Source organism: Tenrec ecaudatus, chromosome 10, assembly GCF_050624435.1.
Source record: "Tenrec ecaudatus isolate mTenEca1 chromosome 10, mTenEca1.hap1, whole genome shotgun sequence".
NCBI classification, from domain to species: domain Eukaryota; kingdom Metazoa; phylum Chordata; class Mammalia; order Afrosoricida; family Tenrecidae; genus Tenrec; species Tenrec ecaudatus.
This window is the reverse complement of record NC_134539.1, coordinates 154,523,318-154,550,245: the sequence shown is the minus strand read 5'-3', so window position 1 is coordinate 154,550,245 and position 26,928 is coordinate 154,523,318. Positions and strand designations below refer to the sequence as shown.

At 57.4% G+C, this 26,928-nt stretch overlaps 4 protein-coding genes across 9 annotated transcripts in view; 3 read left to right on the top strand and 1 right to left on the bottom strand.

The window, feature by feature from the left end:
- The first annotated feature begins 78 nt into the window (after positions 1–78).
- SRSF2 (serine and arginine rich splicing factor 2) lies at positions 79–3,183 on the top strand. 2 transcript variants are annotated; one of them, XR_012786499.1, is made up of 4 exons: positions 79–684; positions 845–1,155; positions 2,158–2,260; positions 2,731–3,183. XR_012786499.1 is itself a non-coding variant. In XM_075562270.1 (3 exons), the coding sequence occupies exons 1-2, from the start codon at positions 326–328 to the stop codon at positions 1,146–1,148; spliced, it is 663 nt and encodes a 220-aa protein (XP_075418385.1). In that variant the 5' UTR covers positions 79–325; the 3' UTR covers positions 1,149–1,155; positions 2,158–3,183. The 2 variants fall into 2 exon arrangements, 1 of the variants encoding a protein (XP_075418385.1); XM_075562270.1 differs by having other exon boundaries at positions 2,158–3,183.
- Positions 3,184–3,341: 158 nt separating this feature from the next.
- Positions 3,342–8,030, bottom strand: METTL23 (methyltransferase 23, arginine). Of its 3 annotated transcripts, none has more exons than XM_075562272.1 (5): positions 7,645–8,030; positions 4,624–4,728; positions 3,906–4,143; positions 3,748–3,832; positions 3,342–3,658 (listed from the first exon to the last, which is right to left on the bottom strand). In XM_075562272.1, exons 2-5 carry the CDS (start codon positions 4,705–4,707, stop codon positions 3,493–3,495), a joined length of 573 nt encoding a protein of 190 aa, XP_075418387.1. In that variant the 5' UTR covers positions 4,708–4,728; positions 7,645–8,030; the 3' UTR covers positions 3,342–3,492. The 3 variants fall into 3 exon arrangements, with proteins under 3 accessions (XP_075418387.1, XP_075418386.1, XP_075418388.1); XM_075562271.1 differs by lacking the exon at positions 7,645–8,030 and adding an exon at positions 6,667–7,046; XM_075562273.1 differs by lacking the exon at positions 7,645–8,030 and having other exon boundaries at positions 4,584–4,722.
- Positions 7,164–17,484, top strand: JMJD6 (jumonji domain containing 6, arginine demethylase and lysine hydroxylase). The gene is made up of 7 exons (XM_075562269.1): positions 7,164–7,560; positions 7,940–8,328; positions 9,743–10,029; positions 11,312–11,447; positions 12,565–12,703; positions 13,649–13,776; positions 14,711–17,484. Exons 1-7 carry the CDS (start codon positions 7,432–7,434, stop codon positions 14,745–14,747), a joined length of 1,245 nt encoding a protein of 414 aa, XP_075418384.1. The 5' UTR covers positions 7,164–7,431; the 3' UTR covers positions 14,748–17,484.
- A 1,534-nt stretch (positions 17,485–19,018) lies between these two features.
- The window catches only part of MXRA7 (matrix remodeling associated 7), a 35,063-nt gene continuing 27,153 nt past the window's right edge, over positions 19,019–26,928 (top strand). For 2 of the 3 annotated variants that reach the window (XM_075562265.1, XM_075562264.1), the window contains exon 1: positions 19,035–19,313. In XM_075562265.1, coding sequence (XP_075418380.1) covers positions 19,092–19,313 — 222 coding nt within the window. In that variant the 5' untranslated portion in view covers positions 19,035–19,091. Of the gene's footprint in view, positions 19,314–26,928 lie in introns of all 3 variants that reach the window. The other variant, XM_075562266.1, reaches the window with a different exon arrangement.

Here is a 26,928-nt window from a genome sequence, read left to right as displayed (position 1 = left end):
CGTTACGGAGCGGGGCGGCACGAACCAATCAGCGGATTCATTTCCGGGTGGCGCGGCGCCATTTTGTGAGCCGCGCTATAAACGGACGCAGGTCGCGCAGCCCGCCCAGTTGTCTCTCAGGTGGCGTCGGTGCGGAGTCTCCTCCGCGTCGTGCCGCCAGCCTGTTCCGAGCGTTCTCACGCGGCCACTACCTGCCGCCGCCGCGGCGCCGCTTCGAGCCTAGCGACTGCGAGGAGGCCCCGCCGCCTCGGCCGAAGCGCGCGGCCCGCTCAGAGCGCCCGTTCCCGCCGCGCAGCCCCGGGCCCGCGGCCCAGCCTCCGGAGCCATGAGCTACGGCCGCCCGCCCCCCGACGTGGAGGGCATGACCTCGCTCAAGGTGGACAACCTGACCTACCGCACCTCGCCCGACACGCTGCGGCGCGTCTTCGAGAAGTACGGCCGCGTCGGCGACGTGTACATCCCGCGGGACCGCTACACGAAGGAGTCCCGCGGCTTCGCCTTCGTGCGCTTCCACGACAAGCGCGACGCCGAGGACGCCATGGACGCCATGGACGGCGCCGTGCTGGACGGCCGCGAGCTGCGCGTGCAGATGGCGCGCTACGGCCGCCCGCCCGACTCGCACCACAGCCGCCGCGGGCCGCCCCCGCGCAGGTACGGCGGCGGCTACGGCCGGCGGAGCCGCAGGTGAGCGGGGCCCGGGGGGTGGCGGGGGGCGGGCGCGGCCGCGTGGTCGGGGCGGAAGGGCGGGCCCGCTGGGGGCCGGAGGGAAATGGCGTCGCGGGCCGCCTGCCAGATCATGGCGGCGCCGCCCTGACGCCGCGTCGTTTCGCCCTCCCGCCCGCAGCCCTCGGCGTCGCCGCCGCTCCCGTTCCCGCAGCCGCTCGCGCTCCCGCTCCCGGAGCCGTTCCCGCTACAGCCGCTCCAAGTCCCGCTCCCGCACGCGATCCCGCTCGCGCTCCACGTCCAAGTCCCGCTCGGCCCGGAGGTCCAAGTCTAAGTCGTCGTCGGTGTCGCGCTCCCGGTCCCGCTCGCGCTCCCGGTCCCGCTCCCGGAGCCCGCCGCCCGTGTCCAAGAGGGAGTCCAAGTCCAGATCGCGCTCCAAGAGCCCCCCCAAGTCCCCGGAAGAGGAAGGAGCGGTGTCCTCTTAAAACAATGGTAATGGCGGCCGGCACGCGGCGCACCGCGCCTAGGCGTCGGGGGCGGAGGGCGCTGGGCGAGGGGACAGGAGCGGGGTCTGCAGGGCAGGCAGGCAGCGGTGGCGAGACACGAGGAAGGAAGGCAGGCAGGAAGCGATGGTAATGGCGGTGTCGTGAACTGTTTTGAGACCTATGAATGACAATGACTCTTTCTTGCTGTTCTTACCCAACGTCTGCATTTTCCCCTTTAAAGCTGCGGTCTCCTGTTTGCTAAAAGAATATTGGCCAGTATTGCAGATTTTAACTGATTTGGCTGATCCTCCAGGGACCAGTTTCTGTGGGCGTGTGTTGGAGCAGGTTTGTCTTTGAACGTTAAAGATGCACTATCCTCGGAGCGAGAGCGCTCGGTCCAACTAGTGCCCCGGCGGGGACATGGCGAGGCTAGAGGATATGGCAAAGGCATTGCAATACGCACTGCACGGTACACTTTGGAAAGCAGCCCCCAAAGGAGCTCGGCAGGTATCGCCCTGGGTGGGGAGAGGATAGTGTGTCTTTAACTCGCACATCCCTTTAATGTTCTCTCTTGCGAGGAAAGGGCCCTGAGTAGCCCAGGCGTTTTGAAAGCACTAGTTCCTCTCACTTGCCAAGCAGGTCCTTTTACAAACTCCAGACGTGCCATCCAATATAAGCCAAATTTTCTGATTTCGAGGTTTTTTGTTTTGAAATACAGCCCTTTTCCCCCTTTTTTCTTTTTTCTCCCTTTATCTTTTGAAAAAGTAATGAAATCTTGGCGAATCCACCAACTCCAACTTGTAGATGCTGATGGTAGCCATTGAAAACGGCCCCAATTGGGCCTGTAAAAAATTGACAGTGGCCGGGTGGAACCTCGCCTTAATGTACTTGTTTCACCAGAGCCTTAGTGAATGCCTGAAGTTCTTGCCTGACTTTCAAAAACCACGGGCACTGTGGTGACACCCCTTGTGAAGGGAGGAATGCTGAACTGATTTCTTTTCAAACCTAGATGTACCAGCAAGCAACATAATGGAGGACTTGGGGAGAAAGGACCACACGTACTCAGTCCATCAAAGAAGAGTTCTTGGAACAAGCAACTGGCTATTGAAAAGGTTATTTTGTAACATTTGTCTAACTTTTTATTTGTTTTGAGCTTGGCCTCAGGTGGCAGGCTTCATTTTATGTGCCATTTTGTTGCTGTTATTCAAATTTCTTGTAATTTAGTGAGGTGAACGACTTCAGATTTCATTATTGGCTTGGATATTTAAGGTAAAATTTCATTTCTGTTATCTAGTGCTGACTTTTGTTTGAAATTAAACAGATTCCTGACTCTTAAGGAAACGTGTGCTGAATAGCCTAAAGATGTCAACAGATTGACTCAACAATGCCCTCATTCCTTAAAATTACAAAAAGAAACCAATGAAAGTTGGTGTAATTTGTATATGCTATTTACCTTGACCTAAATGGTAATCTGAATCCAAATTTGTGTAAAGACTTTTCAGGTGAAAAGACTTGATATTTTGGAATGATTGTTTACCAAACACCATTCTAATCTCTTCTCTTATGTATTTTTGTGCACTAGGCGCAGTTGTGTAGCAGTTGAGTAATGCTGGTTAGCTGTTAAGGTGGCGTGTTGCAGTGCAGAGTGCTTGGCTGTTTCCTGTTTTCTCCTGGTGGCTCCTGTGTAAAGCTGCCTTGTCGTGCAGAAACAAATGGCTGTCCAGTTTATTATAATGCCTGACAACTGCACTTCCAGTCACCCGGGCCTTGCATATAAATAACGGAGCATACAGTGAGCACATCTAGCTGATGATAAATGCACATTTTTTCCCTTGCCCCACCCCCCCAAATGGTCAAATCCAATCATCTTAATGTATCAACTTAAAAGTGGAAAAAAATGTTAAGGAAGCAAATGGTTTGTAACTTTGTAAGTACTTATAACATGGTGTATCTTTTCACGGATGAACATTCTGTACTATAACCATTGTTTCTGTAGTTTAATTAAAATGTTTTCTCGTGTTAGATTTTCTCAGAATGTGTCTCGCTCCCTTTTTTCCCCCTCCTGGCCACAGTTTGCATGACGCCCCCCTTTGGAGCACCCATACCCTGTAAAGTCAGTGCTGTGGCGTAGTGCTTCAGGTTCAAAATGGAACCCGCCCCTCAGGTTCATGTCCAATAGGAATGGCCCCAAAGGTTTTTCAACTTGGGTATTTTAATTTTTGTTTAAATGTTTTAACTCTCCATGAGTGATAACATCAAATAGGACAACAGATCCAACCATTACACACTGCTCCTACTAGTTGGTGTTTTTAGACTGTCCCAGCATAGACTGCTCCTATAGGCATTAGACTTCGGCCTCCATGAGCGAGATGATCAGCATTTCCACAGTATGTCTTCCTGGGAGGTCAGATTCTGCGATCTCTCCTCCATCTGCACCAAAAGTTTCCAGAGGAATATGGGTACACTTCATGTCCCACTTGTATAGCAAAGCTTCAAGGGACCAGTCCGCACTGAAATGAGTGTATTTCAAGAGTTTATTGGTTTGCTTCAGATCCCTTACAACTTTAAGAACTGCTTAAGAGAAAATGCTCTAGCTCACCTCCTCACCTGGTAGGTAGACCAGAACTGAAGCATTGGGTTCTTCTCCATCAGAAAGTACACAGTCATTAAAATGGATTCAAAATCTATGGGGAGAGGACTGTTAAAAGATTCAAACTCCCAGCATCGCATAACCTTTGAGAAGAGCAAAATGTATACCTTCTGGTTCAAAAAACACATCAGATCCAAGAATGACATCTTGTGGAGGCAGAGCTAGAAGGTCGGGAGATGCATGACCCCATGTCAGCCCGACCACTGGGATCTGTGGCAGGTTATTCATTTGGCAGCTTTGCTGACAGACTTCCAAGCAATGAGGGAGTAAGGCGCTGTCTGACAGTGTTACTTTAGCACCACATTTTGCAGCCAAAATTCCTGGCAGGCTCACCCCAGCTCCAATCTAAAAAGGAAGTTGGCATTTCAGAGGCGTCAACGGAATTGGAGTCTTAAGGCGGTCTTGTAGCTAATAGGCACAGGTCGGGCAACACAAAGCTTGGACTATCTTAACATACAAGGACTTTGAGGTGGGTATTACACATCAGCATGACTAGACTGAAAATAACCCAGTTGTCATTGAGCATTTGAGCTTCGAGTTTGACAGTCTTAATGGGTGAAGAGCTATTCCAGCTAGCTTTGTAAGAACAAGCCACTAGGTGAGGCTGAAGGTATAGCTACTCCCCAGGAATTCACAAGTTGAAACCAGTAAGCTAGTTTGATAACGGGGAGGGGGGCGGGCGGCAGAAGCTCTTTAGCACTCAGATTAATGGGTGAGAAAACCTAGGGAGATGTACGTGTGTGGATATATGTATACTACAAACACATCATGAGACTTGGACTAACCTGAATGTCACCTAGGACTTTGGCGTGGGACTACTTTTACCTCTAACACTGCTTTGCCTGGGAGAGACGATCTGTGAAACCACAGGTACTGGGCCAGGACTGCAGCACAGGGCCAAACATACATTCCATATTCAGGATGCAGGACCTGTGGGGGGAGAAGTTTGTCATAAATACTGCCTATAAGTTGGAATCTAGTGTTTATGAGTGCCAGGCACCACCTATTCTAATGATTTTCATGTCGACCTTGTAGAACAGAACCACCCTTGTGAGTTACAGAGACTAGGAGTAGACAGCCATACCTTTCTCCCTTGGAGCAGCTGGTGGCTTCAAACTGCTGTCCTTGGGGTTAACTCACTGCATAACTGGTATACCACTGGGGTTTTCACAGGTAGCTGTCCCCATCTGTGTGCTACTTCACCCAAGAAAGCCATGAACATGGCTCAAATGGGTAAGTGCTTTTAACTGCTGAAAGGCTGGCGGCACAAGTCCACCCAGAGAGGTTGCTGAGGGGAAAGGTCTGGTGATCTCCCTCCCTAAACTGGAAACCATGTGGAGCAGCTACATTCTAGCTGTATGACACTGGAGGACTTTCAGCCTGGGTCTAATTTGGGATGATCGTAGAAGACCGTGGGGGACCTAAGAAGATTTCCCAGGAGAGGTATAAAGGGGTCAAATCCTCAAGTTGGGCAGTGCACAATGATGCTGAATCAGTGTGGGGCTTGGGGAGATCACCACACAGCTTGCAGTGGGTTCCTACTGCAGGCCTGCCATTTCCTGGGTATGTGCACTTGCACAAGCTCCCTTAGCTCAGTGGCTAAAGACTCACAGGATGAGTGGAAGACTGAGTGCAGAGCACTTCACAGAGCCATGGTCACTCAGCGGAAACACTGCCAAGCCTTTCTGTCTTAAGCAAAAAGCAGTTGGTGGGGGGTGGTGGTAGAAAAGGAAGCTGAAGGTAAGAACCCCAGATTAGAAGGACTTCGTTATGCCGTCCTGGAGGTTCAGAACTCTACTCAACCAAAACAAATGCCTAAAACATGCTGGGCACTTAGCTCTAAAGGTAGGCATAGTGTGAACAAGACCAGAACATCTGCCCTGCTGGGGCATCCATTCCAGTGGATTTCAAGAGCCTGGAAGGAATCTGCCCAGAGGAGGGGGTGGGGTGGCTGAGTGTAGACAGAAGGGGCTTCCGTTCTCCCTGGAAGTAATTTGGGAATCACTTCACAATTTGGGAAGTAAATCCAAAGGATGGAGAGGCTTTGGAGACTCAAAAATAGATTCCACTCAGCCTTTTAACTTCTCTTCATTAAAATGGGACTAACAGCTACTTCCAGAGTGCTCCTTGGAGGCACGGATGGTGAGGGTTCATCTTAACATAATCTCATCATGTCAGGAGAGCCCAGTCCCTGGAGAAGAACATCATGCTTGTGACGTGGAGGGGCAGCAGAGAAGTGAAAGTCTCTCGAGGAGATGGATTAACACTGGCTGCAACAACGGCCGCCAGCCTTAGGAACACTTGTGAGGATGGCTCGGGGCTGGGCAGTGTTTCCTACTGTGCAGAGAACGTCGGTATGGGTGGGAACCGAGCCTGTGTCACCTACCAGCAGCAGCTACCGCAAGAGTAATCAGACTGCAATGTGAAAGTGCTTTGAAAAACGGGCTGCCTATGCGATCACCACGGATGCTAATGTGACAGCCATGAGCTCAGAGTGGGCACTGACTCGGGAAACTTTATTCAGGCAGTGTCTCTAAACTTTCAATGCAAAAGTAAAGAGCGTAGAAAGCCCAGTCTTTCTACTAAGCTGACAGTGGTTTTGAACGGCCAACCAAGAAGGTCACAGCTAACGTGTAACCACTACACCACCGGGGCTCCCCAAGAATACATTTAGGTGGCCAGAACGCCACTTTTCTGGCAGGGTCCCCAAAGGGCTTCTAACTCTACTCTGTGGTCCGACGCAGAAGGAAGAAGACGCGGCAGAAAGTCTTGCCCGCATCCGCCCCTCCAAGCAACCCAGCCCCCTCTGCTCAGAGTCGTCCCAGCCCCGGCCGCTCTGCAGAGGGAGCCTCGATCGGGGCCACGTACCTGTGGGACGTGGACCTCCAGCGCGGCCCCCTCGGGTCCTGGGCCACGCTTCTCCGAGAACCGAAAGCGCTGGGTGCGGACCACATGTCCCTGGAGGCCAGGCTCCCCGGGAGGGGCGTCGCTGCCCACCGCCGAGACGACGGGGGGCGGCGGACGGCGCCAGGCCTCCAGCGTGCGAACCTGCGAGCCCGCGCGGGACCGTCACGCCGGCACCAAGTGGCCCCCCGCGGGTCCCGCCTACTCGCGACAGCCGGGCGACAAGAAACCCCCACGTGGGCGCGGTGGGCGCGAAGGACAAACCCGAGGAAGCCAACGGAGACACAGAGAGAAAAGGAAGGCAGCTACACCCGAGCCACCCGGAAACGGGGGCCTAAACAGGAAGTGACGACACCGGAAGTAGTCTCCGAAGGCGTGGCGCATGTGCGCCGGCTGCGGGCGCGGCTCCCCGCCCGTCCGGACCTTCTCAAGATGGCGGTCCTGCGGGCGGCTGAGGGCGGTTCTGCGGGCGCGGAGGCCAATGGATAATCGCGGCAGTCTCGTCGGGCGGGGAAGACGGCGCCACGCGCCCAACCAGAGGCTGGGGAGGTGGATAGGGAGTGAATTTTCTGGAAGGCTACTTTAAAGGCGCCGGACCAGCGCGAAGGACATTTGGGGGCTGTCTCCGCCAGCGGCCGGCGGGCGGCGGGGCGGGTGGGGTTGCCCAGGTGGCAGGAAGCGAGCTGCGCCCGAGGTCGTCGCGGAGCCGGCTGGTGGTGACCCCTCAGGATGAACCACAAAAGCAAGAAGCGGATCCGCGAGGCCAAGCGGAGCGCGCGGCCGGAACTGAAGGATGCGCTCGACTGGACCCGGCACAACTACTACGAGAGCTTCTCCCTCAACCCGGCGGCCGTGGCGGTGAGCATCGGGCGGCCGTACCCTCCCCTGCGGCCCGCCCCGTCCGCAGCAAGGCACCCGTCCCGGATCGGGGGAGAGACTCACCTGGGCCCCGCCGAGCGGGGACACACGGGGCCGGGCCTTCCTCCGCCGGGCCGGCTGCAGTCCCACGCGTTGGGCTCCACTAACCAGGTGGCCCTTCACCCAGGTGCCCCACGGGTGGGCGATCTAGAGAAGCCCCACGAACCTGGTGGGGTGCCGCAGGGGGCAACGTGCTCACCCGCACGTGGGCGGCCCTCCCATCTCCCGAACCTCAGGCGGAGCCCGAACCAGAATCCCGCTCCCTAGGTGTGCCCTGGCTAATAGGCCCTTTTACAGGTCGGGCCTCTTCTTCCCGCAGGACAACGTGGAAAGAGCGGACGCTTTGCAGCTGTCAGTGGAAGAGTTTGTGGAGCGCTATGAGAGACCCTATAAGCCTGTGGTTCTGCTGAATGCCCAAGAGGGCTGGTCGGCCCAGGAGAAGTGGACTCTGGAGCGCCTCAAAAGGAAATACCGGAACCAGAAGTTCAAGTGTGGCGAGGATAACGACGGCTACTCGGTGAAGATGAAGATGAAGTACTACATCGAGTACCTGGAGAGCACCAGGGACGACAGCCCCCTGTACATCTTCGACAGCAGCTACGGCGAACACCCCAAGAGAAGGAAACTTCTGGAAGACTACAAGGTGCCCAAGTTTTTCACCGATGACCTGTTCCAGTACGCGGGGGAGAAGCGCAGGCCCCCGTACAGGTGAGGCGCCTGCAGCTGGGAGGGTTCAAATCTCATGGGTGGTACCCCAGCCTCTAGTTGTGTTCTTTTGTTAATTCTGTCAACTAGCCTCCCGCCCCCCCTTCCCCAAAACGGAGTAGTTCAGCTGCACGCTGAGCTAGCTCACTTTGGGAGTTACTAGTGTCAGCCTGCCTGGTCCTCCTCCTCTGTATGTCGGCGGGTGGGGGCGTGTGTGCTGCCTGTGCAGATTTTTATTGATCGTATAATTCACATATCATATACTAAAGTAGTTCAGCCACGTATTAAAAAGAGTTGCATAATCACTACGTTCAGTACTAGAACATTCTACTTTCTCTTGTACTCACCGGTATTCCCATTTCCTTTCACCTCCCCTCCCGTACCTCCAATAAGCCATTAACCCAACTACTGTCTCTGTAGATCTGCCTTCACGTATGTGTACAGACAGATCTTATATCTGGGTGATTTGGTCATACAACCAAAGTTGAACCACTGGTGTTTCAGGGGCCTTTATTCATTGATCCCCCCTGCAAAAATGTATCCCGGGAGCCACCCAGCCGACTAAGCTTTATCCAGAGGGTACCAACTCACTCTGTAAGCACCCAAAGCCCCCTGTCGTCCCCTGGAAACCCAGCCATCAGCCACAGCTGTGGTTTTCCCTTTTATCGCTTACTGATCCCTCCGAGCACGGCTCATGCGGTGTCTCCGGGCGGGAGTCTGCCTGTCTCCGAGTGGAGCGTAAAAAGATCGTGGTCCTTGCCCAGGAAACAGCCACCGGCTGACAAACATTGGGTTAGGCCTTTGTCAACACATGACTTGGGGCCCAGCACCTTTGTACCCTATACCAGCAGCTACCCTTCTTTGCTCAGGGAGTTGTCAGATGCCAACCCGGCCCGAAGGATGGGGCCCTGGTGATAAAGGTGCCCTCCCGCTACCCATGACCAAAGTGTCTCCTTAAAGCCTCCCAGGGAATTTGTTTGTCATGGGACTGGTGGCCCCCTTGTTGAAGCAGGGGGCTTCCCAACACCCAGTGGGATCAGTTCTCTTGGAGAGTGTGGAGGGAGGGACCACACTGTCCCCTCTGCTGATGATTCAGAGAGCTCTTGAGGTCTGCACAGAAACACACAACACACCAAAGACTTGGAAGTCAGGCCAAGGAGTAGACTGTTTAACAAGGCAGCTTAACCTTCCTCCCCTATAGGGTGACATTAGTGAGGATTAGTAAATGGGATAAAATGAAGTGATGGACAGCCGGCCCAAGGTCCAGAGTGCAAAGCCAATGGTTGAGCTTCTTTCTGAAGCCTCTTAGGGTGGTCAAGGACCACTGGTGGTATATTGAGGCCCATGGGTGGCTGATGGGTGGACACGACAGAGCTGCCAGAGACTAGGAATGAACTTTGGTGTTTCTGTGCTGCAGGTGGTTTGTGATGGGACCCCCTCGATCAGGCACGGGGATCCACATTGACCCCCTGGGCACCAGCGCCTGGAACGCCTTGGTGCAGGGCCACAAGCGCTGGTGCCTGTTCCCGACCAGCACGCCCCGGGAGCTCATCAAGGTGACCCGAGAGGAAGGGGGCAACCAGCAAGACGAAGCCATCACCTGGTTTAATGTCGTGCATCCCCGGACCCAGCTCCCAACATGGCCGCCTGAGTTCAAGCCCTTGGAGATCTTACAGAAGCCCGGGGAGACTGTCTTCGTCCCAGGTACACCTGCACCGGAAGGAGACCCACCTGGGCTTAGGTTTCGGTCATATGTCCTTTTGGAGCAGAGCTATAGAGGAATGCAAAGACCCCCTTTGCCCGCTGCCCTGCTGTGGTCTGAGCTGGTGTCCTCAGCAGATGCTGGCACGTAGCTGTTCCCTCAGGAGCCGCTGGGGCTGCCGTAACCTGACTCAGCCACCCCGGGGCTGTGGACGTGGAAAGGGTGGGCGAAACTTTACCCCTAGAGGGTGCCGACTGTCGTTCTGTTAGCTTTTACAGCTCGCTCCCTTCCTGTAGGCTCCCTAGAGACCCCAGGGAGGATTTCTGAGCCTGCAGGTCTTTCCAGGAGCACTTGCCTACCTAAGCCACAGTGCCCCAGGGACTCCCCTGTCAGCAGGGCCTTTGATGTAGTGCAGTGCTGGGTGGGTTGGGTCCAGCGGTGTGGCCAACATGTCTTGCTCGCCACGGAGTGTCCAATGGCTGTCTTCTAGGGGTGGTGCCAGCTTGGGCTGGAGCCTTCTACCCCTTGGATGGCAGCAGTGCCCGCTAACATCTGGCCCACCCAAGGATTCCTTTCAGGCTCCCTTGTGGCTTCGAGATGGTGCTGGCTCATGCCAACCCCGTAGGACATAGGACTGCCCTGGAGCATTTCCTTGGGCAGAGCAGATGGCCAGGCCTTGCTGCCTTGGAGCCGCAGACTGGATCTGAATTGCCAGCGTTTCTGGGGTCAGCTGAGGACTTAACTGCTGTGCTCCCAGAGCTGAACAGGCCCGTTGCTGCTGAGTCAGCTCCAGCGCACAGCTACCCTGCCACCCTGTGAGACTGCAGGCTGCCCCTCTGTTGTCACCAGGGCCGTGGGAGGCAGGCACACTCAGACCCAAAAACGACACTTCATCTTATGTGGGGAGCGTGGGAAAGTAGGGGCGTTTAAGCTGCAACTGCCTGCCTCCCAGCGCTGGGCTGCCTTTGCAGTCTTGGGCGAAGAAGGGCGTCGCAGGGCTCAGCCAGCCCTCTTTTGTGCTAAGGTCTGGAGTATGTTAGTCTCTGCCAGGACACTGGGGCCCTGGACCCGTCCTCGACTGGCGGCCATGGCCAGGCCACAAGCGAACTTCCCTCGGAAGGCCGACACCCTTTGCAAGTGCCCGGAGTGGAGGCGTAGTTGTGAGCTTCCTGGCCCGCCCGCCCCCTCGCAGCAGAATCCCTCTGTGTGCAGCTGGTGGGAGGAGGGGTGACGCCTGTGTCTGGCGCTGAGCCCCGATTACCTGCCACCTTTGTTGGCTTTCAGGAGGCTGGTGGCATGTCGTCCTCAACCTGGACACCACCATTGCCGTCACTCAGAACTTCGCCAGCAGCACCAACTTCCCCGTGGTATGGCACAAGACGGTAAGAGGGAGGCCAAAGCTATCCCGGAAGTGGTATAGGTGAGAGACCGTTCTTCCCCTCGGTTGCTTGGGTCCCATCCTCCTCCTTCCTGAGAGCCAGGGTGCGTGCTGGTCCTCCACCCTCCTGGGCAAGTGGGCAGGGCCCACCGAGCCGGGAGCATGGGCCCCAGGTCTGGCTGCTGCTTCTCGGTGCTGGTCAGGCCTTAGCACGTGTGTAAAGGCCGCCCCCAAGTGGTGGCCGCTGGGACCTGGTCTGGTTTTCTTCTGTGTGTGTACTTCGGTTTGGTGTACCCGTGCGTGCGCCCGAGCGTGCTGTGTACGCTGAGCGTTGTGGTCAGGGTCCTGCTTTCCCGCCCCAGAAGCTCCTGTCCTCAGTATTCTGTGAGCGAGGCACCCTCCCTGGGGACTTAGCTCCTCCGTTTATCCACAGAACAGAGACAGCACGGGCAGCGGCACTGCGCGCCAGCCCCAGCCAGCCCGTGCCACTGGGTCCCAACCCTGACCTGGAGGGACCAGCTCTCGGGGTAAGAGAGGGGCTCCAGCCTGTCCAGGGCTGGGCCGCCCTGCTGAGAGGGCCAGCAGGGGTGGTGGCTTCTGCTCTCCTCGGATCCCCTCCCTCTGCCCTGTAGGCCACCTCGGGTGGTGGCTTGGCCACTTGGCAGATGTCTGGCCACCGATGGCAGCGGCCTTGCCCACTCAGGATCCGGAAGGGGAGGTGTGCGCTCTGCGTCCAGTTGCGCTGTCTGGAGTAGGGCGTGGCTGCCCTGTGGCCGGCCTCCTGTCTTGCTCAGGGACCTGAGTTTCTGCTGTAAACAAGCAGCCTGACTTTTGTTTTTAAGTGCTGTGGTGCTGAAAGAAAGGTGTTTTGTGTGGGTGTTGTTTTCATATCTGACAAAGGCAACCTTGCACAACCGGGAGGCCCATGTGACCTCACGGTGGCTCCTGTGTGTGTATGGGGGGGGGGGGCACGCCCGCCGCCTCTCTGGAGAGCCTGCCCGGAGGCTTCTGCTCCCAGCCAGTGGCTGCGCGCATCCTGGCCACTGTCCTCGTGAACCGCTGCACTGGCCTTCCCATGTGATAGGGGCCTCAGCTTGGCGTCCCAGGCGCCCTGGTGCTGGGGTGCTCGTGGAGCTGAGGCGGCCTTCTTGCCTCTCAGGATCCTGAAGCAGGAGCACCCCGAGTTGGCAGTCTTGGCGGACTCGGTTGACCTGCAGGAATCGACGGGCATCGCCTCCGACAGCTCCAGCGACTCCTCCAGCTCGTCCAGCTCCAGCTCGTCCGACTCGGACTCCGAGGTGAGGCCCTTGACCGTGGTGGACAGGTTTGCGGGGTGCCTCAAGGGCAGACCTGGAAAGAGGAGGCACAGCTTGTGTGTATGTACATCAGGCGGCCCCCTCGGGTGTGCCTTGTGACAGTAGACTCATGAGGCAGCCGGGTTGCTTGGGCACTTGGGCTTAGCACAGGGCCCCAGTTGAACAGCCAGCACTGCGCCGTATCCGTGTTGGCCACCCCGCCACGCGGCACTTGTCAGGGCGATGCCACGGGAGAAGGGTCTGCTTGGCCTGCCTCATCTCGGGAGCGTCCAGTGCCGTGCCCACTGCCGTCGGCCTGCGGGTGCTGCATGTACAGTCTGGCAGCACGTAGTGGGTTAAGAATCAGACTGCTCAGGTCAAGGTCAGCACTTCAAACCCACCAGCCGCTCCTTGAGTCTTCCTGCTCCCGTAAGGAGTTGCAGCCTGTCCCGCAGAGTCACCGTGAGTGGGGGTGGGATTCATGGCAGGGGGGTTGCAGTTTTGACAACGGAATGTTTTGAGAGTGACTCGTGACCCCACGTAATGGGGATAGAGCCTTCCGCTAGCCCGCCACCTTTGCCCGCATGGCACCGCCTCAGCAGAGCACCGCCTTCGCCGTTGGGCCAGCCTGGCTCGCAGCAGCCCCGAGACAGTACCGCGGCCCCAAGGGCTTCCAAGGCTGTGCTCTTCCCAAAGCAGGTCACCGCCTCTCTGTCCCTTCCTGGATCGGCAGGTAGGTTCCTGCTGCTGACCTTTGAGTTCGCAGCCGCGCACTTGAACTGCCGTGACACGGGGCCTGCTTATTTAAGAATCACACCTCCAAAACAAACAGACGACTGTCATGGAGTCGTCCCCGACTCAGTGGCCGTGGGTTTTAACCAGCGTGCCTTGTACTTCAAGGGAGGTGAGGTTGGGCCCCTCTGACTTCCTGCCTCTCTCTGCATCTAGTGTGAGTCTGGGTCCGAGGGCGACGGGATGGTGCACCGCCGGAAGAAGCGGAGGACGTGTGGCATGGTGGGCAATGGGGACACCACCTCCCAGGACGACTGCGTGAGCAAGGAGCGCAGCTCTTCCAGGTGACTGCCTGGCCGCCGCCGTCATGTTGAAGGACTCAGTGCTGCCGGGGGAGGGCCCGGGGAGGCAGCCACCGGCCTGCCTGCGCCTGAACCCACCGGGGGTGCCGAGGCAGAGCCTGAGCCCCCATGCGCTCACACTCCCTAGCAGTAGTTCTGCTCCTGCGGCCAAAGGCAAAGCCCCCGTGACCGGTGCCAAGGAACCTTTTACGTTATTTAATAAAAGCGAATTCCACTTTCTCTTTGAAATGTCTGCCTTGGCGAAAGCCAGAGCCTCCCCTTTGGAAACCACCAGTGAGTCACCCTGGCCTTCTGAAGAGCCGAGCCCTGGCCCTGATGCCACGTGCCGGGGCCACGGACTCCAGATGTTTTCTGGAGGTGCCCCTCGGTGCCCACAACTGCCACTGGTTTGATTATCATTTGTTTGAAACGAGTTTGGGAAGGCACCAACGTCTGTGCTGGGCATCTGTTAACAAGCACCTGCCCCAGCACTGGGCATGGCACAGCTTGGAGGCCAGGGCCTTGTCGCCATGGCAAGCTGGGGTGTACCCGTGTGGTCCAGGCAGTGACGTCCAAGCATGCATGCCGCTCTTGGTTGGTCCGAAGGGCTGGGGGCTCTCTGCCTGTGGCGCCATTGTCGGTGGTATGAGGGAGTTCTACCCAGAAGCCTCTGGCTCCTTCAAGGGGCTTGCTTGGCCACCATGATCAGCCCTCTGCCCGCTTACCATCCTCCCATCTTTCCTGGCCTCTCTGCTTTGAACTCCCTCCTGGCTTTGCCTCCTAGCCCCTAGGAGCCTCTGCTGCCCTCTAAGGGCACGCCGGGGAGGAAACCCTGCTGTTGACCTTGGCCTGGGATGGGCGGGAGAGGGGCTGCTCTTACCCGTTTTCTTCCAGCTCTGGCGACGCACTGATGACGGTGCTTGTATTTCCTTGGCAGGATTAGGGACACTTGCGGAAGCCGGGCCCACCCCTGAGCCAATAGAGAGACTCCCCGCGGGGCCACCACCTGGGTTTTCACCTCTTCTGCTCCTTCCTTCTCTGTCTCTGAACTGGGATATCCCTTCTCTGGCCCGGCTCTTCTGTCAAATGCTGTCCCTCCCGCTCACTAAGAGCATGGAGGAGCCCTGAGGCTGGCGCGGCCCAACCGGACACGGCACGGCGGTGGGGAAGGAGTGTCCCTGCCGGCTCCCAGAAGTGTCTTGTTGGTGAGGAGCATCTGCAGCCACAGAGATGTCCTGGGTAGTAACCCCACCTCGTGTGAGCTGCCCCACGTGTCCTGTCCTGCTCAGCTCACCTGGAGGTACATCTGAAGCCAGCTGCTCGGTGCTGTTCGCCGTCTCCCACCGATCCAGAGAAGCTTCTACGTCTCGGGTGTTTTCTCGTGGTGCGGTTCATTTTTGTGTGTGTTTTTCTCAGTGTGGGTGGGTGGGTTGGGGAGAACACCTGGGGAGTTTAGTTTTAAGCGCCGCAGAACGTAAGTTGTGAGCAGAACTGCGCTGGACCACTTTGGCCCCACGCTGCCATCCAGACCACCCAGCTCCCCTGGTTACTGCGTGTCTGGCTGTGCCGAGTGAGTTCAGAGGGGTCCTAGCCTTGGGGTCTGTGAAGAACCTTGCCGTGAGCATTTGGGGGACTGATTTAGGTCCATCTCTTTGTCCTCTGGATTCACCTGCTTGCCTTAATCTATCCCTGAATTCAGCTTCATTTAAATAAAGGTGGGAAGGAGTCCCGGCTGGGTTGGGTGTAAGGTGGCCAGGTTGGAGGGGAAGCTCACTCTGTCACGTCCGGAGGAGCAGAGGGGAGGACTCAGTTGGACATAGTCCAGTAGCCTGTGTGCCGATTCGTGAAATAGCCCAGAGGATGGGGCCAGCCAGGTGAATCTGGTTCCCCCTCACCCGAGCCACCATTGGCCTGAGTTAGCCTCTTCCTCCTGAAGTGCCCCAGATGTGTGGCTGGTTGGTGTCCGAATCAGTGCGCCCCCCACCCACCCCCGTGCTCCACCCAGTCCTCACTGTTTGGCACGCCTCACCTGCAGACGCTGTGGAACCCACGCAGCTTCTCTCTTCCACACACACGCCATGTGGACGATGCCTGCCTCCCTCGGGCCTTGAGAGGGTCGCCTGGCTGGCAGCCCAGTGCGTGCCTCCTGAGCTTGAACCGTTTTCATGTCACGGTCAAAGAGCTTGGTTTGTTTTCCATTTCTTCTTTTTCCAATTTTACATTAGTTTTTCCATTACATGCCGACCACACCCCTCCCTGCTTCCATTTCCACAGACAACAGTCTTTGCCAGTAGGGGGTGTGGTGGCTCCAGTTTGCCAGCAGCAGGGTGCTGGCCAGGGGGTGGGAATTTGAGAGAGTGCCCAGTTTCCAGCTCCGGATGCCAAAGGTGGTTCCTGTGGGTCCCACCCACCATCCGATGGGCCAAGTACTTACTTGCATACCATAGATCACATGCTGCTGTTTGGCTGCCCCCCTCCCTGTTAAAGAACTGTGGGCTGCATTCATTTGTTCTGGCCCGGGCTAGGGGCTCACCGCCTCCCCATTGCCCCCACCCCTGTAGTCCCGCCAAGCTCAGGCAAAGTAGGGAAGAGGCGGGAGCCGAGTGGGAGAGCAGTGAGCTGGTGGTCAGGGCCTAGATAGGGCAGAGGGTTGGATCCACAGTGTCCACACAAGCGTGGCACAGGATGACACGTGGAACTTCCTGCAGGGCTGACCCTCAGGGACAGCATTGCCTGGGAACACCAAAGTCCAGTGTGTGAAGGGGCACTGCTGCAGGGTGGGACGGGGCAGAGTGGGGACCGGGGACATCTTTGCGAGGACCCCGCCCCCTGTGACACTTAAGTCCATCCGGAATCGCAGTGACGCTACAGGACAGTGCCCTAGGGTTTCATGGGCACAGCACGCAGGCTCGGGCACCAGCCCTGGGGGAGTGGCCCAGCGCTTAACTTGCTGCGCCACCATGGCTCCTCTGAAGTTGGAGGGGGTTCCCTAAAGACAAGGTTATTGCTAAGTGTATCCTGCCCTGTGCTTGGACATTCCCGTCACCACTCTGGGTGCTGGGGAAGCAGGTCAGAGCCAAGCTCTCTGCCCCCGTGTGCACTCTAAGAGCAGAGGTGCCCCAGCTGCGTCCACTACCCCAGGTGGAAGGGCGGGTTTCTCAGAAGGAGGAGGATGTCCAGCTTTGTAAACTGGCTAAGGGCCGTCAAAATTGAGCTTCAGCCAGGAAGAATGCTCTAGAAGCATTGTCTGTTTCATTTGGGTAGGGTCTGGGGCTCTGGGAAAGAGCGGGCAGGGGCAAGGGCTTTGCTGTCTGTCATGTGAACCAGGCCGCGTAGGAGGTAGGCCTGTAGGGTCCCCTTCGCTGTGCATCCCAAGCATTGTCATGCGGAGGTGCCATTGATGCCACGTGCACACAGCAGAGCCAGGTACACTGTGGCCCGAGCTGGGGCTCCAGCTCTGTCTCATGGTTGATTCAGAACCTTGTGCCGCCTCCTGTCCACTGGAGAAGCCCCGACCCGCTGCCTGTAGGTGACAGGGTAACAACGGAGCCAGGCCGTCCTCTGCCACACTAGACGCCTACAGTTGGCAGCTGAACACTCCAAGCAGGCTCCCTCCTGTGACCATCCACTAGGGGTCAGCTGTTTGGTGTTTTTAACTTGGGCTTGGGTGAAACTTGTTTCTCATTTTTAAATAAAGCAACTTGATTTGGAGTTGGGCTTTTCTGCACCGTTTTATCTTTGTTTCTGTTCATTTGGAACCCTCAAAAGTCCGCATAATGTCCCAAAGCCCCCACCCCAACACACCCATTACCACGAGCTTGATTCTTCGGCTGCGTAGCGGTCCTAGAGCAGAATCAGAAGCCATGGACTTTCCAAGGCTGTCGTCCTTACAGCAGGCAGGCTGCCCGCCGCCTCTACATCATCCTGCTTGTCAACCACCGTCCTCCCAGCAGGTGAGCAGGTAGTCATGGTGGCACCAGGGCCCCTCACCTTCGACCCAGCCCACTGCCACCTGGTCAGTTCTGATTTGGCAGCCCGTTGAAAGGTTTCCGAGGCTGTAAATCTATGATGGCAGACAGCCCCATCTACCTCCCTTGAAGCTGCTGGTGGGTTTGAACTGCCAACCTTAAGGTCAGCAGCCCAGTGCTTACCCCGGCATTGCCACCAGGACTCCGGGGATGGGCATAATCGGGCCTAACGGTTGCCTAGAGCCAACGCCACATTTCCCTCCAGGGTCACTTAGAGGAATGCGTCCTCTCGATGTCCTGTGGTGCAGGATCTAGTAGTGGGGCATCTGGACCACAGTGGAGTCGGGAAGCCTGAGGGCAGCAGCTTTGTGTCTTCCTTTGAGATAAGACACCTGGACCCCAGCCTCCCTGCAGAGACCAAAATCCAAACTCACTGCCACCGAGCCAGTTTTAATTCACAACCCTATAGGGCAGAGTGGCGCTGCCCCTGTGGGTTTCCCAGACGAAACGTGTCCAGCCTCACCTGCAGGGTGTCCAATGGGCCTCAGGCCTCCCTACTATGCCACCAGGCCTCCAGTTTCCCCCAAAGTGCTGGAACTGGGGTCCTGGTTTTCCATGTCTAAAGTCTGGTGATACCTGTCTCAGGCTAGAGTTGGAGTTGACATTTATCTGACCCAAGGCTGATCAGAGGTCCTAGACTTCCTCCCCCAGCCACCAGCAACCCTCGTCCAAGCAGAAAAGGCAAAAACCCTGCCGTCAAGTCGGTGCACAGCCACCCTATGGGACGCGGTAAACTGCCCCTGCGGACCACCGGACTGGAACGCGTCTCTTCTTTCTCCCAAGAAGCAGCTGGTGGTTTTGAACTGCTGGCCTTGCAGTTGGCAGGCAGCCTGATGCCTGAGCACCAGGGCCTCTGCGGCCAAAGAGGAAATGAAGGGAGGGAGGGGCTAGTGCTGAACAGAAGCTCGGGAAGTCGGGAAGCTGGTGCCATCCTGGCGCTTCCAGGGAGAGACCGGCCTCTGTGCTGGCCAGTGCCCACTTGCTTCCCGAAGCCCCCCCTTGTCTTAGCCCCCAAGCTAGCGCTTGCCTTTGCAGTGTTCAAAAGCATCTTCTGGATGGCGCTGGATCGAGAGAGAGGCTTGTGAGGGCGCCTGGGCTGCCCCTGAGGGACCTCCCCAGAGCCCGGTGGCGCTTCCCAGTCGCAGTCCCTCCAGGCCGGGGCGGGGCGCGGGGGCTCCGCCCTGGGGCGGGGCGCGGCGGGCGGCGGGCGGGCGCGTTCTCCGGTCCCCGGCGGCCACTCGGGAGGCAGGCAGGCAGCCAGGCAGGCGGGCGGGCGGGCGCGCGCGCGCGATGGAGTCGCCGGCCGATCTGCTGGCCGTGCTGCCCGCGCTGGTCACTGCGCTGGCGCTGCTGCTCTCCTGGCTGCTATTGAAACGCGGACTGAGCCCGGAGCCCCCGGTCGAGGCCAGCGGGGCCCCGGAGCCCGCGGCGGTGCCCCAGGAAGCGCCAGAGGAGCCTGCGGCGGTGAAGCCCGTGGGGGCTGAGGCCGAGGAGGCCACCGATACAGGCCAGGTAGGACCAAGGCCCTCCTCCTGGAGGCTCCACCAGTGGCCCTGACCCTTCTCCCACCCCCTCACCCCGTACCCAGGCCTGCCTGGAGGGAGGGCATGGCGAACCCTTGCGGTTCTGCTGTTTTCCACCCGCATCTTTTCTCCGCCTCTCCTTGGCTAGCTCCCAGCAGATTTCCTCCTTCCCATATGGGGTGGGTGGGGTAGGGGGCTTGGCTCAGCCCCCCTCACCCCACACCCCTGAGTTCAGTGGGTTTGTGTCACACCTGGAGGCCTGCAGGCAGACTGGTCCAGAACTGGTAGTAACAATAAGACTTAAAGAGGCAGACTTAAAGAGGAAGGGCCGCCTTACACTGGCTTCAAGTTCGAGTCCCAGCTTTTTTGGGAAATGAGCTCAGAACTGCCCGTCGTTTTCCTCATCCCTTCCAAACTGGGGGCTTGGGCAGCTCCTCCTGGGTTGCAGGTATGCCTGGCCTGGACAGGTGCCCTGGAAGCACTCCCGGGCAGGCACCCTGAGGCCAGCTCTCTAGCCCTGGGCCAGGGCCCCCTCAAGTACTCTCAGCTCTTTCGTGTTTGCTTCAGAACACCTGGACCTGAGTCTCTGAAACCTCCATATCGTGTGATATCCAGAGAGCATTAGGCTGTAGCCGGAAACCGCCAGCTGCTCCGCAGGAGAAAGATGAGGCTGTCAGTTCCCATAGTTACAGTTCTACCCTGACCTGTCAGGTCGCTGTGAGTCAGAATTGGCTTGTAGGCAGTGAGGTTTTTGCTTTTGTTTTTCTGTCTAGTGGAAGTCTGGTTGCCAGGCAGGGCGGCCATGCCGCCAGAATATCATACCCTGGGCCAGGCCCCGCCCACCACCCACCACCCACCGGAAGGTCACAGAGTCCCATTGTCATGGCTTACTCTGCCTCCTAAGCACCTGTCTGGGAAGGCACGTCTGGTCATCAGTGGTAAAAATAGCAAGAGCTCGGTGCTACAGGGTGTGTTGTCAGGGGGCCAGCAAATGCCCACGTTGTCTCTGTCCTTTGCTAAGGACAATGGATGCTGGGGAGAAGCCTGCCGGGGAGGGTCGGGGGAGGGGGGGAGGAGTTACTGGGAGAAGGCCTTTCCCTCTGCCAGAACCCCCTCCAGCAGGTGCTTGCTTGACAAGAGGATGACTAATTGTGTCATTGGAATAGATGCTAGCCAAGACAGTGGGAGGGCAGCTGTGCTCACCCAGGCTGCTGGACCATTCGTTCTGCACCAGGACCCCGCCATCCCTGCCTCCGGGCTCACCGGGCCCCCAGTGTCAGGGGTAGGGCAGGCCTGAGCTCTTCCCTTGTGGCTTCCCACCTGCCATCACCACTTGGGGAAAAGCAGAGGGGCACAGAGACAGCCCCACAGCCCCCCACCCCCTACAGTGTGTTCGTTTGCCCCTTATCACACGGAGGCAGGGAGTCTGAAGTTTCATGTGGTCAGAGCCGCAGGCGCCGGGGCTGCCTCTCTGCCGGAAGAAGATAACATTTGCTGGTCAGCTCTTGCTCTGCTCAGTGTGGTACTGTGGCAGAAAGGCCCGGTGCTCTGCTTCGGTATGGGACCAAGTCCACAGCCATCGTGCCAGGAGTCCAACTCAGCGCTGCGGCCCCATGTAGCGTTTCCCAGGCTGCACATCTTTCTGGGAGCAGACAGCCTCGTCTTTCTCCCCCTGGAGCAGCTGGTGGGGTGGAACCCCGGGCCTGGTTGTAAGCAGCCCCACACCGAACCCACGCTCATTTCCCTGAGACCCCACGGAGTGACCCAGTGGTGGGTCAGGAGTTGAAAGGACCCTATGACCATAAGCCGGGTTCTGCCCGTCCCTGAGCCCCTGGCCGACATGATCCTCACTGTCATGGATTCACACACCTGCCTCAGTGATGCCCAGCCTCTGAGGTGGCAGGGTGCCTCGAAGGAGGCACGTCATTGGGATTTCCCCTTCCGGAAGTCCGGAAGCTTCTGCATCCCATGCCAGCTGCTGGTGAGAGCCATCTGAGACTGGAGTCAGAGCCCCCTCATCACTCCAGAAGAGAGGGTTCGCCCAAGAGGCACATGTATTGGAATTCCCACTTCCTGAGCTGAAGGTCCTGCCCTTCTCTCTCATACTCAGTCTGCAGCCCTTTCTGAGCAGGTGACCCACACCTCTCTGTTGGAACTCACAAACCTTCCCCTGGCTGTTGATGTTGACAGTGGGTGTGTGAGACGCTGGGTCAGTTGCTGTGGGGGACCCAGAGGCACCCATCGGCCCCCAACACCTTCCACATGCCAGATCCGCCGAAGGAAAGGGAACTGCCCGCCTGCTGGCAACTCGGCTCAGGAGAGCCACTGTGTGTGGGTCAGAGCAAACCTTGCCCCACAGGGCCTGTCGAGGGCTGATTTGGGGGAAGGGGTAGCCAGGCTTTTCTTCCGAGGCACCTCCAGGTGAACTAGAGTCTCCAAGCTCTGTGTGGTTAGCAACCGAGCTCGGTCACGGTGTGCACCACGCAGGGCCAACCCACCGAAGTGACCACAAAGAAATGCTTACTGACTAGACAGAGGCATTCATTCCCCAGCGCAAGCAAAGCCAGGTGTGCTGCCTCTGCTCATGAAGCTCACTGGAAGGTGAGGTTCCCTCTGGCTGTCAGCTCCAGAGGGAGAGGACCCTGTCCTTCCCCCACCCTCAAGATGCAGCCCGTGCAGAACTCCCCCCTCCCTGTCTCCCTGCTTCCCCATTAACCACTCTGCTAATCCTGTCCACTGCCTCTTCCTCCACGAGGGCCCTGGGGTCCAGGCCAGCTGCTGCCTCTGGCTCACAAAGCCCATTCCTGGGAAGGAGCTGCAGCCCAGGGCCGCTGCTGCTGCCAGCTGGTGCCAAGGGTCGCTGGGCCCCAGGGAGCAGCAGACTCAGCGAGAGGAGGGGGAGGAGGGAAGGGCTGAGCCCTGGAGCAGCAGCAGACCCAGTGGCCGCCCCTCCCCCTCCCTCCTAAAAGCCTTTCCACTCATCTCCATCCCCCTCCCCTTCCTCTGCTTTTTTCCCCACCCCCTTCATCTCCCTCTCTCCCCTAGCCTCCCTGGGTCTTCCCCTCCCCCTCTCTCCTCCTCCTCCCCTGCCCCATCCCCTCCTCAGCATCCGGGACTCGGAGGGTGACCCTGTATTTCTAGAACCTCCCCTCAGGGCTCCAGTGGGGATCAGGGAGAGGTGGGCCCTGGAGGACAGGTGTGTGTGAGTGAGTGTGTGTGTGTGTGTGCGCGCGCGTGCGCGCTCACGCACACAGGGAGTTCCGTGGCCGGCCATTGCCATGGAGGTGTGGGTCCAGCAAGCCTGCAAGTTCCATCAGGCGGGCTCCCCAGCAGTGGTCATGGGTGAAGGTCAAGGGTCGTTCCCAACAAGCAGACTTCCATTGATCTGTGGCTCCCTGTCTGAGGCTGGACGCAGACATCTCCGCGCTGTTTGTCAGAGGAGGGCAGCTCTGGCAGTGTTGAAAACAAAATGGTGGGGGTGGGGGGGGTGCTCTTCAAGGTAAAGGGCACAGAGACTAGGACTTGTTCTCAGGAGGGACCTGCCTGCCCCCAGAGGAGGACACGGAGCCTGCTAGACTAGAGGGGCAGCGAAACAGGAAGTTCCTCGATTCGATGAGGTGGGCCCTCACAGAGGCTGCAACAATGGGCCCAGAACAGCCATGGTGAGGCTGGCGCCCCACTCAGACGTGTTCTGGTGTGCACGGTCACCATGGGTCAGAACACCTCAACTCCCCAGCATAGGGTCACACACAAGGCAGGGAGCCCTGGGGACCCGGCAGTTAAACCCTAGGGTGGAAACCCAAAGCTTCCAGGGTGCAGCCCACTGGGGGCTGGGCCAGAGAAGGCTCTGGCCAACTGCTATCCCAGGAAGGTGGCCGGCATGGGGCACCTGGGGCCACTTCTACTCCATCACACACGGTCCCGTCAGTCGGAGTCAACTTTCAGGCATGCAGGAAATGGGACTTCCGAGGCAAAGCCCTGTCTTACACTGGATTCTGGCCCTGGACAACGGAGAGAAGCCCCCTCTCTGAAGGGCATTTTGGGGGTAATTGGGATGTTTTTAAGATGAATGGTGTAAGTAGGTGACATGAACTTCTCAGGTGTGATAAATAAGCAATACTGGGTCTTGCGGGACTGCTCGGAGCCCAGGTGCCATCATGGTTACCAATTGGGCTGCTAACCACAAGGCCAACGGTTTGAAACCACACGCAATGGGGCTGTTCTACCCTGTGCTAGGGGGTCGCTATGAGTCGGCATGGACTTGACGAGGCAGTGGGTGTGGTGGTGTGGTCTGCCGGGTAGAATTCTCTTTTTCCGAGTGGGAGGCCTGAGGGACATTCCCAGGGCCCACTCCCATGTGCCAGTGGATGCTTTTTATGTGGCTGGACTGGTTTCAGCAGGACTGCCACATGAAGGCAGACTAGGAAGAAAGGCCTGGCGGTCTCCTTTCAAAATCAGCCAAAGGAAGGAAGCCTGGTGGACAGTGTGGCTCCTGGTACCCCGATGCCTGAGTCAAGGACAGGCAGCAACGACAGGGTGTTCTTAAGAGGAAACACGCTGAAGCATGGAGGGGTGACAGACCATGGTCCTGGAAACACATGGTGGGACAGGGACTACGTGGCTCTGTACAGAGAGGACACCAGGGCGATAAAGTGTTGATTCTAGACGATTCTAGGTGAAAGAGTATGTGGGTATTCGCCGTCTTCCAACCGTTCCTCACCCCGGCATTTTTCAGAGTCAAATGTGGGGAGAAAAGAAGCCAAGCAGAGAACCTCTCTGGGTAGTCTTGGTTTTTCATTGTGTCGGGGGTGCCTGGTCTGGGGGTGCTGCTCAGCTTCGCCTTGGGTAGCCTCTCTGAGTCCTGCTGCAACTAGCTCCATACCTGTGGGTCCCCTGCCTTCACTGGGGCCACAGTTGTGTCACCTGGAAGCTGCAGGGACCCCAGCTTCCCCAGCTGACCCCATGGCCCCACTTTCTCTTCTCTTCAGCAAGTCCTGGAAGCCAGGGGGCCGAGGGCAGAGAGCGCGAGTTGGCATGGTTGGTATCCCAAGTGGAGCCCCAGGCTTGCTAGGGGATTAAAAAGAAATAAAAGCTGGCAGCGCTGCCCCGAATGCCTGCTAATTAGCAGGCCAGATTAACTGCAGGAGGATAAAGGCCTAACACACCCGAAGTATGCACCTGCACCGTCACCCCCTAGACGCCCGTGGGCAGGAGGAGAGCAGCTGTCTCTGAGCGGCGGCTGCAGGCTCCCACACTTTCCTGGGAAGCTGCTTCCGTGCCGTCCTTGGCTTTCTCATGTGAGAAGGAGGTCGGAGGGACTTCCCGGACAGCTCGCCAATTGTAGTCCCGTTGTTCAGAGAGAGTCTTGGGTGCCCCCCCACAAAAAGAACAATATATATCGTCCGTTAGAATTTTCTACTCAGTGAGAAGTTGTCGATCTTTGGTGAAAGCATCTAGGAGAAAAAGCTGTCTGGCACCAGGATGTGAGAAGGAAAACCTGGATGGAATGTGTTCATGTTTAGATCGTCTCCTTTTTAATGTGCGTGTGTATATATATTATATAATGCTTATACATAGTTTTGTTGGCATGTACTTACGATTGAGGTGGCACATCTCATACGGGATTTTCCACACCATAGTCAAGTTCAGAGTGCTTTCTTCTGTTCATGATCATGACCTTTCCATGCTCCCCGTCCTCCCCTGCCCGGCCCCGGGGGAATTATTAATAGATCATGTGTTAAAATTTATCTGTTTATTTTCCCAACAGTTTTAGTGGCGCATCATTTACACCTCACACCATGCGATCGCTCAGTCATATCAAGAGCCGCTGCACAGTCCCACCGCCGCAGTCTTGGGGCAGCCCCCACGTCCCACTCACGGTGACACAGGCTCAATCCCTGGTGACACGAGTTCTCCAAGGTCATCTTCTTTTTGTGGCTCATCTCTTTCCCGGCCAGACCGTCGGCCCCCCCACAGCATGGGGGGAGGGAGACCAACCTAGGACATTGGGGACATTCTTCCTGAGAAATGCCAAGTCCCCGGCAGCCAGCGCATTTCTGGACCCACGGGAGCTAACCATAGCTGGCGTGCCACTTGAAGCGGGAATTTGATCTGTCAGTTGTTGTGGAGCTGATTGTCACTCAAGGTGACCCTATGACAAGAGTGGAACTGCCCCGTAGAATGTCCAAACCTGTCATCTCTTGGAAGCAGGCTGTCCCATCATTCCCGTATGGAGTGGCTGCTGGGGTAGAACTGGCGACCTTGCAGTTCACAGTGCTTGATTCCTGTGCCCCCAGGTCTCCTGCAGATAGCTAGCTGTTTCCAGATGTTCTCTTTGCTCAAAGGAGCCTGGTGGTGGAGTGGCCCCGAGTTGGGCTGCCATAGGCAAGGTTGCCAGTTCTAAACCACCAGCAGCTCTGAGGAGGGCGAAAGATGGGGCTTTCTACTCCCATAAACAGTGACAGCCTCAGAAACTCACAGGGGCAGGTCGACCCAGTCCAAGAGCTTCACTGTGACTCACTGGAAGGGATCGGGCACCATGACAGAGGCCTTTTGTCCCCTCCTGCCTGGGAGGGAGGAGCATCGGTCACTTCTGCTGGCTAACGAGCGGACAGCTGCCTGAGATTCAGCTAGCCGCAGACAACCACAGTCAGGACTCAGGGCGGTGTTTATTGAAGTAAGTTTGCCGCAGTAGAGTCATGTGACTTGAGGAAGTCACTTCGCCTTCTGACCTCAGTTTCCTCTACCACAAGGCGAAGGGGTTGAGTGAAAATGACCTCTGACACCTCTCAGACGTCTCACAACCTGTGATTTCTTTAGACATCAAGTCCCTGGTCACGTCAGAACTCCCAAGGGATCCTTGGTAACAAGGTCTAACTCGGGCCAGACCCACCCTCCGGTTGAGATGATCCTGGGCTCACCAAGGACGACTTGGCGGCCTCCAGATGAACAGTTTTGCTCCTGCCTAGATTAGCATTGGACATGAATCTCAAATCTGAGGTCAATCTCCCATTCAAGTACTAACCTGTCCTGACCCTACTTAGCTTCTGAGATCAGATGAGATCGGGCACATCAGGGCAGTGTGGCCGTAGACTGAGGTCAATCTCAAAACAAGATGAGATTAAAAACCCCAGAAACAAGATAATCCCCTCCAGCCCAGTGGCAGCAGACAAGGGTGCCTGCTGGTCAAGCCATCCTACCCTTCGGTCCCCCAGGAAGCTGAACCCAGGCTTTACCTCCGCTGGCTAAGTCCTCCTCGAGCGCCTCTCTCCCAGGGTGTGCCCAGCGATGGTCACAGTCGGATACCCAACAAAATGATGCCATCTTCTGTAGTGTTCACAGAGCACATCTTGTCCCTGTCTTAGACCTGGCTCCAATGGCCCCCGATGGAAGAGATTGGAATTCAACCCGGCGCTCACCAGAGGGGGTGAGGCAGAGTGCAGGGCTGCCTCAGGGTGGTCCGGGGCCCGCTTTATGTATGAAGCCCCTAAGTGCTCTCGGAATCCTCTCTGCGGGCACCATGCCCGGAAGCGCTCATCCGATCAGATTGGCCCTGGCATGTGCTCACAGCATCTGCGCAGGAGAATTTGTTTAGAGTTTGAGAA

What these genes read in the sequence shown, in the direction of transcription:
- METTL23 (XM_075562272.1), bottom strand. Translation starts at nt 4,707, where the DNA reads ATGTATGTTTGGCCCTGTGCTGCAGTCCTGGCCCAGTACCTGTGGTTT. An exon ending in TGTGTTTTTTGAACCAGAAG is followed by an intron (nt 3,833 to 3,905) that starts GTATACATTTTG and finishes CTCTCCCCATAG; the next exon opens with ATTTTGAATCCATTTTAATG. An exon ending in TCTACCTACCAGGTGAGGAG is followed by an intron (nt 3,659 to 3,747) that starts GTGAGCTAGAGC and finishes CACTCATTTCAG; the next exon opens with TGCGGACTGGTCCCTTGAAG.
- JMJD6 (XM_075562269.1), top strand. Translation starts at nt 7,432, where the DNA reads ATGAACCACAAAAGCAAGAAGCGGATCCGCGAGGCCAAGCGGAGCGCG. An exon ending in AAGCGCAGGCCCCCGTACAG is followed by an intron (nt 8,329 to 9,742) that starts GTGAGGCGCCTG and finishes TCTGTGCTGCAG; the next exon opens with GTGGTTTGTGATGGGACCCC. An exon ending in AAGGAGCGCAGCTCTTCCAG is followed by an intron (nt 13,777 to 14,710) that starts GTGACTGCCTGG and finishes TTTCCTTGGCAG; the next exon opens with GATTAGGGACACTTGCGGAA.
- SRSF2 (XM_075562270.1), top strand. Translation starts at nt 326, where the DNA reads ATGAGCTACGGCCGCCCGCCCCCCGACGTGGAGGGCATGACCTCGCTC. An exon ending in TACGGCCGGCGGAGCCGCAG is followed by an intron (nt 685 to 844) that starts GTGAGCGGGGCC and finishes TCCCGCCCGCAG; the next exon opens with CCCTCGGCGTCGCCGCCGCT.